Source organism: Plasmopara halstedii (genome assembly GCF_900000015.1).
Source record: "Plasmopara halstedii genome assembly, contig: Scaffold_671, whole genome shotgun sequence".
NCBI lineage: Eukaryota > Oomycota > Peronosporomycetes > Peronosporales > Peronosporaceae > Plasmopara > Plasmopara halstedii.
In genome coordinates, this window is record NW_020187588.1 from 311589 (window position 1) to 325217 (window position 13629).

Here is a 13629-nt window from a genome sequence, read left to right on the forward strand (position 1 = left end):
AATACAGACTACATTTTGAATGGAAGAGTTTATTTGCCTTGGGTTACACTTGATCGCGATCCGCTACACTCTTACAGGTTCTAAGTATAGAACGAAGGTCAACCACCTGAACCAAGCTTTATCTAAGCGAAAGAGCTACGGTAGCTCCGCTGCACTTGGAATGCGATCCCGTGTGAAGTTTTATAAAGTCACCTCAAATCATCTCAAACAAGTTATTAAAATATCTCAATGAAGACGTTAAAGTTTGGTGGGAAGGTATTTCTGTGTGTTTAAATGTTAAAATAGCATGTATGAAGTAGCCATTAGATCTGCTCATTTTTCCGCGCTGAACAAAAATCAAACAAGCAAGCGTGTCGAGATTCTTACGGTGTGACAATGGTGAAGAATACACTTCTAGCACAAAGGATAAGTTATGTGGAGGACGTATTATAGTGCAGAATTTTACGCCACCATACACACCTCGGCTTGATAGAGTGCCAAGTGTATGAATCATACGCTTGAAGGTTGTGTTTGCTGTACGCTGGTTTGTTAAAGACGTATTCAAGCGAAGCTGTAGCACCTGCTCCGTTCTTTGAAATCCGTGGTCGACAAGTGCTGTGGGCAACAACGTGTGTCCGCACCAAATTTGGACCGGCAAGAAACCTTGCCGGCAAACTTGAAGGTTTTGGTTGCCATGCTTATAGTCCAAGTTAAAAAAAAATTGATCCTATTTTGGCGCTCGCTCAGCTCGATGATGGCTTTTAAGCTATTTAAAGCGCAAGAAAGCTTATTGCTTGAACGCCGTTGCGTATGTGTTAGTCGTGACGCGCAGTTTGCGGGCGATATTTCGACAATGCGAGATAGAGTCACATTAACCATTCAGTCGCTGTATTAAATCACGATAATGCTCGAGACTTTACACGGTCTGATAAGACTGATATAAGTAAAGGACGCTGCTTCCGAGTTTGACTTCAGGGACAATTTAGGCAAGCGACGCCAGCGTACGCAGTCCCTTAAATAAGCGACGTAAACACCTCAACTCTAGCGCCGGTGTTGATACCAAGACCATGGAGAAATGCCCGCCGTTGCGCAAGTGTTTAAAATTGCGTACATCTTAAGTTCATTACGAGAAAATCAGTCTACTCTCAACTTGACGATGATTAAATGCGACGCAGTCGAGTGGTATTAAGCGTGCCAATTTAAGATCAAATACTTTCGCAAAACTACGACTTGGGTACCCGTGCCGTTTCTAAGAGACCGTAAGGCAACCGGAAACAGATGAGTATTTGCATCAAAGAGAATTAAGATAGCAAGATTGGGCGATACAAGGCGCTTCTTGTGGATAGCGGATCTTACAAAAATATTGTCTCAACTTTATAGATATGTTTTCACCTGGGCTTAATTCTACGTCAATACGAATTCAGCTGCGTTGGATAGCCAAGTACCAGCTTACCACTCACGAGATGGAGTAGAAACAGTATTCTGAGCGGAAAGCTTAATGAAGACAGTGGCCTGGCTGATTAAGAGATCAAGAACACCCAGTTTGTTAGGTGGAGAGAGCTATTTGTGGGCGAAACAATCGCCTCATATATAGAGTAAGACAATCAACGAATTAATGCTCGGACTGAACCTCAAGAAGTATGAGTCTGATCACTGCGTCTACGTCAAATGTGATTGGTCCCACTCTTTGTCGATCACCTGATTCTTGCAAGAAGCAACATTATAAGGCTTCAAGATACCAAATGAGCGATCAATGGCCATTTTAAGATGACAGACATGGTCCAGCTGAAGTAGGTTTTGGGATCGAAATCGGGCAAGACGTGAGAAGTAGGACAGTGACTATGCGTCGAAGCAAGATTGCGACCGACATTCTGATTCATTAAGATGAAAAAGAGCAATATCGTTAAGATACCACAAGGTTTAGGTCCGAAAGCCATGTACGAAGGAGGCTACAAGCATATCTATACTGCTTTATCGTGATGCTTTGAATGTCTTATTCTTATTTTCATAGTTTCCATGGTAGACATACGTCAGTACCTCCCAGCAGTTATAGTTTTAGGTCAGACCGAGGCCAACGAATCTACAACGCAATTACAAGCGCTCAAGGGAATCGTCAGATAGAAACATGGCGCAAGAGCTCACGGTATTGAGTTTCAATTGGCAAGCTACTTTGGGCTTCATGGCTACTCAGACGCTGGCTGAGAATGCGACACTGCATCAAGTAAAAGCGGAAGCGACTACTCTTTTGGGATGAACAACAGATGTGTCAGCTGGTAAGCACGATGCAGAGAGCCGTGGCCTTACCAGACACAAAAGCTGAGTGCATGATTCTATCGGGATCTACTTAAGAGGCGGTATGGCTTTAGGTGACTGTACGCGAGCTTGTCGAGATGAACTATGACGAAGCTTCAGCACTTTTAAGAATATATGCTATCCAGCTGACCTAAAATTCCAAGTCTGACACGCTCACCAAGCATATCGACATTCTCGCAAACGAAGTGGTAGAGACGTGCAAATCATGTCCGAGTATGAGCATGCTCACACAGTTTAGCACTCTTAATAGAAAACTAGGAATCCATGTACAAGCAACGGTCTAGTTAAGGGGATTGTCGATGGACAGCAGCATTTATCGATGCTTACCAGTACATACCGGTATGGATAGGCATGTGAGCCTTACTTCTGCATGTTGAGCCACTATCCAAGAAGTAATACAAGCAAATTACAGCATGATTTGTGCGCAATTTGGCACTTGCTGATAGCTAAGTAATTTGAGAATTCTGTGTAGCGGATTACGAATATTTTCAGGCTCAGCAAGCTTAAAGATAGCAAATGAACTTGGAAACTAAACGCCAAAATATGTTTACATTACACTTCACCAAGTAGAGCTCAAGTACCGTTTTTGACGGATACATCCACTCTCGTATCGACTTGGAAGAATAGTTCAGGGGTGGCCACTTTGGTTGACTATTTATTGAAAACAGTATGCAGCATGTAAGTTAAATCAGCCTGCTTCTGCCAATTTAGAAATCTTATCACGAGCGGACCAGGAATTTGAAGGACTTGGAATTGTGGTTTATGACCCAAAAGCAAGATTTTGCCCATCATGACTGGGATGAAATTAAGTCTTGCGATCAAAAAGAGGAGTTTAAGCCTACAACGTGCACAGCTGAGGATGTATATGTGTGAGTTGTATTCATTTGCAGAGTACCCTTAAAAGATCCTGGCAGCACTTGTTTGTTTTCGTATGATAAAATCGCATATTAAAACATTTGTTCTACATTAAAAAGGGCTGTGCCTGAAGACAATAGGATTTCGTTGTGCTGCCACTACTTTAACTGCTATGACTTGGTTTGATTAGAATGACCTCAGCCACAATTTGAATTTGTTTATGGTAAGCAGTGATTATGCGCCGTGAAGACGCTCATGTTAGCAGCTGATACTCCTTCGTCAAGCCTTTAGAGGCATGTCACAAGAAACAATGATAGACCAATGGCATGGATTGGCTCAGTCAGTTGCTTGACCGACTGGTTTACAGCTGGTAAAGCAGCAGAAAATTTATTTTCTCATGATTTCACAGGGGATATTTAGTGCAAGCGGTCATTAAACGACTTAAATAGCAGGCAAACTTGCTGCCGTTATATATTGTAATATCGCCATATCTCCAACAATTAAAGTTGGGTAGTTTATATTATTGCGCCTCAAAAATTCATTCGTCTCAAATAGCCAGGAAAGAGAGAATCATATATGATTGCTATTATAGATCGTTTTCCGTAACATTAGAAGTGTATGACATCATAAACGATCGTGTATGCATGCATCGATGTTTGATGGGTGCAGATCTCTTGGATTCTGTAATATTTGTCAGAACTTCAGCACACGAGCGCAGATTTCACTTCCTCTACACCTTTTTCAGATGATCTTGATAGAGTTGACCTCATGTATACTGAGTGAAGTGATCGCTATAGCCTGAAGCCAGTCTTTAATCAAACCTAAAGTTCTCAGCTATTTTACTAGTTCCAATGCCAGCTTGTCCGCAAGTTATTTTCGGCCCACAAGGTTTGGTCACCAATGCACGCCAAGTCAGGTTTTTTAATACTTTTTACTCTAAGCTGGTTGTATAATAATATAGTAATACGTACGGTCCAATTGGGTACGTACCCATAACACTACTTGAAAGTATTAAAAGGATGGTACTGAAGACGGCGAGGGACACGCCTCATTTGGTGGAATGAATCTGGTTTTATTTTTAAGTAATAAAAGATATTGTATATAGAAAAAGTGCAATTCCCGAACAAGGTCGCTTTCAAAAGAAGAGATATGAATATATCATATCATTTTGGAAAATATATGTTCTGCTCCTGGGTGGAGGCACAAACTGATCTTCTGTGCGTCAGCTATCCATTGACACTTAGTCACACTTTCTGACTGTAACGGGACTAGTACAATGATGTTGTTTACTCACAGCTTTCATATTTCTACAAATGCATTAGATGCAACACGGTACAATTATACATTTTTCCGATTGCACAATAATAATTATGAATATCTCAAATACCGAATATCGTATCGATGAGGACGATGGAACTACGATAGGATGGGTCGATGGTATATGCGCGGCTAGCCGTCAGCAGATATTGACATTTCTGTTTAAAATGTAGTAAACTGTGTGAATCACGTATTACCATGAATAGCATTTATCCTAAGAGATAAACGTTTGGATCAGCTGAGCCAACTAGACACATAGTGCTGATTGTCTCGGCTCCGTTTTGGCGGGAGCGCACGAATTCAGATTTCGTGCATTCGTAAACACGTAATCTTAGAGCGAACGCTGTTTTTTTATGCAAATTGCACGAAGACTCTGTTTCACTTGAAAGAAATCCTAGGATCGAGTCTGAAAGGACCGCATTCTTTTTATTATTGAGCATAAAATGCTTTAGTACATGTCCCGGGCAGTCAAACTAGTTCGACAAGCTTACTTCAATAATGAGGCGAATGGGATGAGAGAACCGACGGACAAAGAGCTAGAGCCGAACATTGCCAGCCTGGAAGCTTTTACTATCGCTGAAAATTTTATAATAAGGCATATCCAGAAAGTTCATAACAACGGAAGAAGAATACTATGTTTCAACCGTTAATGGGGCCAATGTTGAGATTCGGGTTTTTGAAAGCCCTGCAGAGAAAATATCTTTACCTGGATGAGGAAGTTGTGATGGTAATGATATCGTCCACAAGAAAAATAGTGCATCGTCCTCGAGGTCTACAAACTAGGAGTGACAAGCGATAAGTGGCTTTAATATGCATGCCCTAACGCTATAAAGCAGCATCCACAATATGAAATATCAACACCACACAGGCTGCGTCTTCTCACTATGTTACTAAGCATACCGTGTGCTTTTAAGATCTTGGTCGCCCATCTCGCACGTAACAACTAGCTAGATTTTTTGTCAACACGCCAAAATCATCTTTTATCAAAAGATAAATAGAATCCTTAATGCCAGCTCTCCTACTCCTCGTACTCAATTTCTGCAATCATATCGCTGAAAAAAAATCTCACCAGTTCAAATAGATCTCCCAAGTCCTGTTAGGACAAAGCCACGGATCAAACAGCATATATATCTTAACTTCACGCGATCTTCCTGCAGACCCTGCATTCTACTAAATCAATCCATAGAAGGAAACGTTTGTCGGCGCCAAAGTATTATTCGCCAATGTAACGTTAAGTACATTGATAAGAGCCTTACACATCAGGAAGATTTTTCATAGCGATGATCACCATTACTGGTCTGAGAAGAAAATCGGCCGCCATCGCAGCTATAAACGCTCTCATATCCTAGTCATTACCCGCTAGCAATTGTCTCCCTCGACTTTACAAGAGAAGTTGAATTTCAATCGCGCATATAACGCCTGCGAACACCTATGTGTCGATTCAAAAGTTCTTACGTTGAGAATGTCACTTTTGCGGAGAAACTGAACGTCTGCGGTACCCTAGTTTGGATATCGCCTGTGTCAATCGCTGTTGCTTTGTCTGGAGTGCGGCGAATACTTGGTGATCTCAGTCTAATACATCAGTAAATACGATGCTGTGCTTCCTTTCAGATAGATTTTTTCTCATAATTTTTCTGTCCTCTTAGTAGGATCTGTATGATTTCCCACCGCTATTTGATTGGGGCGGTTGCTGATTTGCATTACCAGTGCGCGATGACAACCTCCAGTCTATGGTAGCCAGTTCCTTGATCTATTTGGGCTTATTAATGGACGAAAGCTTGTAAAGCTAGCCTATCCAGTAGGAGGACAGCATTCTATCACGACTCGATCGATGGCTAGACGCTTCAAGTGATACCACCAGCATCGTATTCGTGCACTAAGCACAGTGGATGATTTGGCTCTCGCTCAAAATGGCTGCGAGTTGCATTAAACCACTTACAATAGTGTAACCAGGTTGTTTAAGCCGAGCCGAAGTAGTGATACACATGAGGTATCCGACTGTTAAGATGTATTACTATTCCTTTATATCAGTATGACATAAGCCTATGTGTATATCACCGATATAATCCCAGGAGGAAAGTAAGCACAAACAAGGTTTCTCACTAAGGGTCGACCGCACAAAAGGTCGTGCAACTTTTCATTCGTTTGAATGGTGGATAAAGGCTCCTTGATACATTTTATTCATCAGCAAACCGCAGGTGGGGCACATCCTACACACACTATTGTAAGAAAGAGATAGAATAAGCAGCTCGGTTACTCTGGTAGCATTTTGCGGTCAATTCAGTAATCACGATCACTCCTATGCTTGCGGAGGCCTATCATTAGGTTGTGCTTAGAAGTCTCTTTTGATTAAGAAATCACAGTGAAGCTCTGAAGACATTGTTCGAGCGTCAGCGCGTTTGTTGTCCCGCGACAAGAATAATGCAGCCATCGCTTGGTTTATATAAATGATCTGGGCGTCTCACAGTGCAAGGTGGTGGTTCTTCAAGAACTTGAAACATTTTTATCGAAGAAAACAAATTAGAACTTGCCGCTCGGACCAAGTAAGTGGTTCAGCAGAATGAGCCATATTGCCTGCAAGAATGTCTAGCGCTCGCAGCTACCTAGCGCCCAGATTTGCTGACACATTAAAGGTCGACGACGTATCGAAGTATGAAGCTGTTGTCGCTCGGTGTTCCACTGACAAAGCTCACCGGCTTGGCTGGACGCGCAAATACTCATACATTTAGGCCCAAGTTGAAGGATCCTGACAGTTTTTCCTGGATTTGTGGATTAAGGAAACGCTTCAAAGTAGCGTTCGAGCCGCCGAATTCATAGATTAAAGCACGATCTGAATTCTCAGATCGAAGCAAGGTAAGAATGATGTTCACGCTTACAGTCACAAGCACGATACCTTGTGAGTGTATCGTGCAGGACACGATTGATGACATGACTCGCAAGGTAATATTTATTAAGTGTTTGTTGGATAGCTCCATCAAGACCCAGCATTCCTCGATTACTCGAAACGTTGAAGGGAGCGATTGGTTCTCTCTGATAGAGGAAGTCAGTCTACGTCAGCCAGATGTTCACTTTTTCCGTGGTTCGACCGAACGATGAGTTATGAAGGCCCATTATTCGCGGTTGCTAATACCACCAATTACGTTGCAAAATCAAGAAATCTTGCGACCAATAAAAGATGCTTGGGCATGTTGCTCACAATTGCCTTGCTCCATGTCCAATCAGTGGAATGAGCGATTAGGACACACCCATTTTAAGGCCTCGTCTTGCAAGTGCTCAGATGCGAGATCTGCCAGAAATTGGTAGGGTGCCGTGGGCGCCAATAACGGCCAACGGCCCAGATCCTGTCAAGCATATACGTCGGCCACTTTACTCTAAGAAATCTAAAAAAACAGAGAAATTGTGGTTTCCGCGCAAGGCTGTGATGAATCTCCCATCTTCTTGTAATCCAGCAGAACATCTCTCCGGGCATTTGGGCTACGGTGCGTTAGGCAGCTTTACTGAACAATGCGCAATGGAAGCGATCCATATGAGAATATCAAAAGGAAAGCAACGCCCCCTCGACCAAGATGACTGTTAGGTTGGCAAGGATGCCACTGTATCAATGAAAAAGCGTAGCTTGGGTAGCTATAACACATATGTGGACAATCAACACGATGAAGATTTTATCGTTCTGAACTTGGTCTTGAAGCCATATTTCAATTAGAACCAGCAAACATGCGAAAATATCCTAACCGAAGCCAGCGCAAGCCGTTTCACCATCGAGCAGGTCTTCGCTTGCTCAATCAATACGTGCAGAAGCTGCATAAACCACAATTTGACGAGTCTGCCGATTGGTACGACCACTGTTCCGGTAGTAGACACTGGTGCGAAAAATACACAAGCAGAGGGCAGAAATTTCCTGCAACGTCTTTAAGCAATCACGAAGTGGGGAAACTCGAGAAACGAGAAGAAGCATGCACAGACAAAACTTGCACAGCTTGGATGGGAGACCGACGTCATGCTTAATTAAGACCTACGTTAATCTTGGCGTCGAGTGTGTATAGGTAAGATTCATGCTTAACTGAGCATAATGCAACATGCGACCGCGATCATCGCTCGTTAAAATCGAGTGTTGTCGAGGATCACGCTTTACACACATTAAGGCAGAGTGTGCCGAAGTCTCCACTTGCACGCATAAGGCCACAAGCGAACGTTCTATATGTAATTACTACTATATGATTGCTGGATCACACCACTATGCCAAGGAGTGTTGATACTGCTACCGCGTGGATCGATCAAGCTGCTAAGGTAAAGCAGATCCCCGAGGACACCAGGAAAGTTAATGACGTGGAAAATGCTCGGAAGGTTGTGGATACCGCCACTCTCACATTTATATTACCTGCTCACAAGATCCGAGAGAAAACATGATCTATCATTGATATATAAATCAAGGTTATGACGCGATTCGCAGTAGGGCAAATTCACGCAAGTATTTCGTTTCGTGAGGTCGACAGATATCTCCCCGGAAGACATCCGTTCCAGCTCGAGTCATGAAAAGATTTAAAGCGAGCGCTTCCATTCTCAGTGCTGGGAATTCTTGACGAAAAACGTCCGGTTTGATATCAAACAAAAGTATCGTGATGTCTTTTTCCGATGCGGTACCGTGTAAACTGCCGAAAAACAGAGACCATTAGCATGAGATCCCCCTCAAACCAGGACCGACGTTTTGTGTGATGAAGCGGTGGAATCTGTATCGCAATCAAATGATTTCAATCGATGAACTCTATGCAACGCATTACAAGAGTGGCCACATGATTTCTTTCGCGCCGAAGATGCACTTATCGGCATTACTATACAACTTAATCGTGCGCATGCACTCGAGCACCACTTTCAATTAGACCATGCGGTTTTTCTCAACTGTCCTCTCGTGCCCCGCAGAAATGTGGAAAAGATGTCGTCGATGTATGTTTGTGCATATGCCCGGTGGGGCCTGAACAACTGCGTCACAAGACGATTGAATGTCGCTGTTACATTCGACAGCCCTTGGGGTATCACCAGCAACTCCCGGAGCATCTCGCTCGGAGAACTCACTGCTATTAGCCAAATATCACTCGCTCTCATGAGCAATTGGTAATACCCATCGACCAAGTCGACTGCACTGTACTTTCTATAGCCCCATATCGCCCCGGAGAACATCCTTACAAGGTATCGTCGTCTGAGCTGGAATAGTAGCAGCGTTGAGCGTGAACGATATGCCACTTGTCGATAGGCTTCCGGGCACAAAACGTGGGTGTCGAACAGGCAAACTTACTCTTACGCACCAATCCTGTGTTGTGCCCCACACGAAAGAATGCGTTAATGACGTCACACTACTCCTTGGGCAGTGGTCATTGGCGTGTTACGTAGTATTTGGTTTTTGGCACTAGATCGATCTCATGGCGCACACCTCAGTTCGGAGGTAGGACCGACGGCGGGTCTTTGGAGACGACGTCTTGAAATTCCTTTACCAGAATACGGATCCGAGGGATTCTTCGGTTCGAAGATCCACTTCATGCACTCAGCACCCTCGTGGTGTCTGCCAAGACAGCTTCATTCGGGAGCGACGGCGAGTTAATCTCCTCAATCGGATGTATAATGACCACCTCGGCTAAATTGCCTACCTTCTAGGGACCGACAAACCCTTCGAAGGACGTATTATCTAGCGCAAGAAGAGCATCCACCACAGGAAAAGCCTCGAGGGTGACATCGCCGTCTTTCTCTTCCGTCATACCGTTGACAAGGGTATATAGCTGTGCGCTATCGTCTACGGTAGATACAGCCTGGGTCAGGGTCGACGCTCTGCGTCTTGCAGATAACATATGGCTTCGCCTTCTCCTATCCATAGAGGCTCTACGTTTCAACGAGACCGGTGGGAACACGCGCTCGGCGTCATCCCCCTCTGCTCCATCGGAGTCTTGATGTTATTAACAACATCCGACGAAGAGCTGCTTTTTCTGCAATCTTCGTCCAGCTGATAACGTGCCAATCCACGCATATCAGAAAGGCCTTGTCCAGGATGCCTCGAACCTCGTCCGACCATGCCACTCTTAGCATGCAGCAACTGCTTCGAAACGTGAACAGTACTCAGTTTATTACGTGCCACTCCACACGCATCACAAGAACCAAATCCTCGATGCCTCAGACCTCCTTCAACCATACCACCCTTGGTATGTAGCAACTGCTTTGCAAATGAGTAGTGCTCGGTGGGTTATGTGCCATTTCACGTGCATCACTGGGGCCTCGATCCCGACGCCTCAGCCTTTGGCCGACCATGCCACTCTTGGCATGCGGCAATTGCTTTAATACTTCAGCAGTGCTCAGTGAGTTACGTGCCACTTTTTTTCAGCCCTCGAGATATGCTCGGGACCCTTATACAATACACCTTGGGTGTTCTACAGCTCGGATACTCCAAATCCAGCAAATCAACCGTCCCGGTCCAGTGCTCGCGCCAACAGCGCTTCTGCTTTCTAACAGAGGGGGTTCATGACTCAGCAAAGCTCCACCAGGAGACGTGCGCGTAGCGCATAAGATTTTTGACCTTCAATCTATCCACGGCTCATGGTATTTCACCCATGCCATGCCGAAGATGAGACCATACCTCGAATCCAGTTTTTAGACTGAAACAGTGATTCACGCTATCGACGTCAAGACACTTGACATCGAACTTCACAGCGACCCTCGGCAACGTAACACAAGTCCCTATCGCTAATCGAATAGTGACGGTGTCACGCAACCGCGCTTTCAACGTCTCAGCATACAGCTGACTCCCGATCGTTGGGCATAATTACGCGACACCCCGGAGTCGATCAGGATCTTCCATGGTTGATCAAAGACTCTCACTGTTGCTTTTACGAACGGCAAGCCCGGCTTGCATACACGTTACATGTTCAGGAGCACGAAGCCCTTCGAGGCTGGGATCTGCTGCCCTCCACCTCTTTTAGGCTCCGCAAAACTCAATTATCTCCTAGCAGGGCATCCCGCGCCTACTGGATCATTTCGTTTCTCCGCGACAAACCAGACTGGTTAGAAGCGAGACGTCGGCTCGAAAAAACTTTACGCGCCTTAAGCAGAGAGTAAACCGGTCCGAAGGTGACGGGTGTATCCACAAACAAAACATTGTCTGTTTATACGCTGCTTGGCAGCTCAGAGCTCTTCCTCCCTTTTCACAGGATAGCTGAGATCCATTGGTTTTAGCCTGCTCGACGAGATCCGAGGATGTTTATATCAACAATGTCGTGCCGACTAGAAGTTACATTCTGCCTTATTAATCGCTCCATCAAATGAAGACGAATACACACGGGAGACTTCCATTCTGTCAGCGACCCTCCATAGAAATGGTCACTTTAAACGCCTCGGGGAGAGAGTAGGCTACTATCCCGGCGATGAGAGTTCTTAACGCTTGGACAAAGTCCACCAATTCCTTTTTACCTTGTCGGGCGGCACATGAAAAGATCGCCACTTCAACAGAAGCACCACACTCTAATGCCTATTCTCGGGTTCGGCTCCCGAGCTTAAGGATAACTGGTGACACGCGCTGTCGCTCGTTCTGGAGCATGGCGGATGTCCTAGCCATCTTGGCTTCTCTTACTCAAAGCAGGAGTTTTCTCCATCCTTACCCTCGAAGCTCTTGATGCTCACCATGAGCTGCCTGGGTCGAGAGGAGTCATCCGTCGTCGACGGTGGCGCCATGGACACATTCGACGATGGCAGCTTCTGCTGTAGGTGCTCTAGCAGAGCTTTTTAATTCGAAACGCCTCTTGGCGCACTCATCCCTTTAAATCCTTGCGAAGCAAGGTGTTGCAAGTCTTCAGGGCAAAATAGAGATATTGACTTGTTAATTCCGTCCTGTATGGCCTAGGAACTGCTCCATCGTCACAGAGGATCAAGTGCAACAACTCAGGCGTAGATTGACTACGAGTGCTACCAAGTGTAGCGGGTCTGCCGTAGCTCTTTGCTTAGAGGGAGCTAAGCTGGGGTGATCGACCTTACGTTATTTCCAGAAACCAATACGACTGTAGCGGATCACAATCCGCTACCTCCAAGAGTAATTAAAAGCCTTAACCAAGGCAAAGACGCTCTTGAGTTCAAAATTGAAAAATGTATTGGATTGTTTTCTTTCCGGCAGAACCGCCTATATCTGAAACCTTAAGATTTTCTAATTCAATAGTAAACCCTAGTTAATATGCATTATTACTGGCAGTCCTGCCACGTCATGTTATGGTGTAGCCACACTGCAGCGGGACTGCCGTAGCTAAGCGCTTGAGGAAGCGTACTTTAGGTCACTGACCTTTGGTCTTTACAAGAAACAAGTATGAGTCAGCGGATCGCAAGCTGCTTACTCCAAGAGTAATTATTGCCTTCCCAAGGCAAATTCACTCTTCTTTTTAAAATCCAAAACAGATTTTTATCTAATTTCATTTGCGTCTAAATCGCCTAATTTAAAAACTTTACTAAATATATATAGTAAATTCTAAATTCATGTGAAACTATTGGCTATCTGACCCCGTACCGTATTCTTGTTTGGGTGTGGTCACACCATGCCCATCTGATGTGACACACACCCCTGTTACCAGGGTATGTGTAACCCCGTTACACTCTCCCCCATTTAGATTGAGAACATTCACATTTCTAATGGATTGTTGCCACAACGAGGCTTAGGTGTCCACTAGACACTGCGTTAGATTGAAACGACTTCCGGGCTCAATGAACCCTGTGTCAGTGATACCAGAGTCTCCAAGTCTTGCTGGTTCAGAGGGCGACCACGGGCAGAGCCCAACTTCGTCTCCTGCACTCGGTGCAACGTCGAACAGTGCGTTCGCAGCACCGAGGGATATCCTAGGCTCGGTGAGCACAAGCGTCGTGCTTCGCGCAAGCTTTCAGTGCCGAGTGGTCTCGTTGAGAATGTGGTCGACCATGGATCTGACACTTGTTTTCCCGCATGAGATGACGAGGAAGGCGAGCTGCGCCAGCGACGCGATACGAGCCCTGCTCGCGCCATGCAAACCCCATGTCTGTTCCCTGACTTCTCATCAACTAAGGGGCGTGGTGTGATCACCAATCACCTCGACGGGGAACAGAAGCGGCAGCTTGAAGCTGTCTATAAGGCGTATCTAAAGCGCACCCATCCACGGCCGGTCATTGACCCTC

The 13629-nt window shown here is 45.0% G+C and overlaps 1 protein-coding gene across 1 annotated transcript; it reads left to right on the forward strand.

Moving 5' to 3' along the window:
- Nucleotides 1–7741: 7741 nt before the first annotated feature.
- PHALS_13625 (uncharacterized protein) lies at nt 7742–8041 on the forward strand (the record flags this gene model as incomplete). Its single annotated transcript, XM_024729420.1, has 1 exon — nt 7742–8041. One exon carries the CDS (start codon nt 7742–7744, stop codon nt 8039–8041), a length of 300 nt encoding a protein of 99 aa, XP_024579799.1.
- Between the last annotated feature and the right edge of the window lie 5588 nt (nt 8042–13629).